At 48.5% G+C, this 2,596-nt stretch overlaps 1 protein-coding gene across 1 annotated transcript; it reads left to right on the top strand.

Moving 5' to 3' along the window:
- Positions 1–469: 469 nt before the first annotated feature.
- CABS01_17020 (uncharacterized protein) lies at positions 470–1,249 on the top strand (the record flags this gene model as incomplete). Its single annotated transcript, XM_060550348.1, has 5 exons — positions 470–784; positions 836–926; positions 982–1,058; positions 1,114–1,145; positions 1,207–1,249. 5 exons carry the CDS (start codon positions 470–472, stop codon positions 1,247–1,249), a joined length of 558 nt encoding a protein of 185 aa, XP_060399228.1.
- Between the last annotated feature and the right edge of the window lie 1,347 nt (positions 1,250–2,596).

Here is a 2,596-nt window from a genome sequence, read left to right as displayed (position 1 = left end):
CCACTACGATGACCTGACTGCTTTACGTCACCCCAGTGCCAGAAGATGTCTGCTACGATTTCACGAATAATCAAAGCCGTGGAGAAGCTTCGGAAAGGAACCCCTACAGTCTTTGCTTTTAGCGGAACCCGCTAACGTAAGTACGGATTTGTGACGTATTGACTCGCATTTACATACTGCGGGTTTGTTATTGTGACAACAACAAAACAGAACATGCAAACCAAAGATCGTCGAGAGGATGAAAAGGGTTTAATCAGATAGCGGGAAGCTAGTTAAAGTTATGTCAGGAGCCTGACAAGAAGTCGGAACGTTAGGTCAACTTGTATGCTACTGATTGATGACGCAGGGCTAGACAAGAAACAAAAGACATAGAACTAGAACGTTATAGCATGGCCATGACTATAACCTTGCCCTCAGCGCAAGTATTTGGAGCAGTAATAATCTGGATATCTCTCGTATCAATGACGACATGCCGTCATCTCGCGTCAAGCGCCTTGTGTTGATTTACACAACAGGTTCCCTAGAGGACCATTACAATATCATTTGTGCTAATGCCGCCATAGGCCTTGTCCGGCATCGTAAGAACAGCACAATCGCAGTCTCACGCTCGACTCGACTAAGCAATCTGGATCTCGTCCACCACATTTCCCATCCTAACATTGCCACAATCCATGCCATATTTCTAGACGAGAAGAAGAGTCACGTCATTTACGAACATCTCGTAATAGACTTAGCGAGCCTTTTCTTAACAACAGAAGTGGAACTAGCATCCGCCTTATCTCAGGTAAGCTAGCGTAGATGTAGAAATCTTGAAGCTATGCTGAGTATGGAGCAGCTTCTCGATGGTATTCAGCATCTGATCGCCAATGGCGTTCCGTTCTCTGCAGACAGCGTCCAAGTCTCCCTGTTAGGAATAGTGAAGATAGGTACGGTCTGTAGTTTCCCGACTTGGGCAGCATCTTTCACGCTGACAATGAGCAGTGTTGAACATCGGCTTTCGACCTTGTGACAATTTAGTGGTGGATCAGCACTACTGGGCCACCGTCTGTACTGATAACGTAAATCTGGAAAGGCGTCCCCTCATGAGCTACCGTGAGTTGGACTTCTTTTCAGTGCTTAGACGCGGAACACTGCCGGATCGATCTGTAAGTCACGAAGCAAACTAGCCGAGGCATTTCGATTTCGAGAGACTGATACAGCCTGTAGCACAGCTTTCTGCATCAATCGCATGGGCCCGAAGGCTTGTTAGCTTTAGTGACCCAAGCATTGCAAGTAAAACAAGCCGCGGTACTTGCGCCCAAACCACGTAATTGGGTACCCCACAGTCTACATCAGAGACTCTTAATCGGGAACGCTGGTCTTTAGTCATGGTCCTCTTGAAAATCGCGTGCAGGATCTTTACTCGCTGATGTTCATGTGAATCCCACGCTTATCTGACTCGTAAACGAGCCCTTGGCTAGGTTAGGAGAAGACGCTATTCGTGGTAATGAGAGAGTCGCTATAGGCTCTATGAAGAGAACGAACGTGGAAGAAAACAGCGGCAGGAGACATACAAGACACTCGTACAACCGAGTTCGCGAAATGCTCTTTCGCGAGTGAGTCCAAGTTTGGCTAGCTTCCGATGACTATGTTCATAATAGGTCTGCTAGTTCAAAGATGGTTACTTAAACACATCCCTCATTTAAATTGTAGCACCAATCTTCTAGTGGTACCCTTTGTAGATCTATCACGAACCTTGATCTTGACGTCCACGCGTTTAAGAGGAGGACCACCGAATACCCCCCGCCGTTCCTTCCAACAGTTGGGAGAACCCTGCGCTACAGGAACCTCATTCAACCTGCGAGCTCATTCGATGCGCTTCCTTGTCATGATCCCTGGATGCAAGTGCAATAGCATCATGCTTCTGGCATTGTTGTCCCCTTAAGAGCGAGCTGCCTCACAGCCTACGTCTTCTACATAATCATCCAGACATGTTCGTTCGACAGTAGTGTCGAGGACCTACAGAGCGAGCGCACAATGATCAGCTTCGAGCCATACTTGACACTGTCGTTCAAAGACTTGTCGCCCCAGCCCCCCGCACTTCGATGCACTAGCAGCCCGGTTTGATGTGCGCTCAACGCCTGCCAAGATTAGCGGCCGTCACTTCTCGCGAGGTGAGAGTCCCCAGAATGTTCGTGCGTTGAAATTTCATGACGCTAGTTAGAGCCAGGGTGATGTTTCTCTGCGGAAATCGCTCATGTCCTAACTTGGCGCTGGGAAGGCGTTTTATCTTGCGGACTTGATTTGCTTTTCCGTAACGGGGGGGCTGGGTGATATTTCTTTGGAGAATCTACCACAGTATGAAGCTTTTGTTTTGGAACCGCGGTAATGTTCACATTCGCGAACCCGGCTTGCTTATCGAGAAGCTTCTGCTGGAGCCAGGATGATGTGAATGTTCAAGCTTGCTTCGGACAATGAGCAGACTGCCGGGATAACGCACGTCGGCCTTCGGACTTCGCCTGTTGCGAGTCTCCGCTTGTTGCTTTTGCCTTCGGCCAAAGTGGTCTAGAGTAGATACGACGCAGATGTACCCAAGACTCCCATCAGTTAGATCGAA

Source organism: Colletotrichum abscissum (assembly GCF_030869225.1).
Source record: "Colletotrichum abscissum strain IMI 504890 chromosome Unknown Scaffold_262.1, whole genome shotgun sequence".
In the NCBI taxonomy this organism is placed as follows: Eukaryota; Fungi; Ascomycota; class Sordariomycetes; order Glomerellales; family Glomerellaceae; genus Colletotrichum; species Colletotrichum abscissum.
This window is presented reverse-complemented; position numbering and strand designations above follow the sequence as displayed.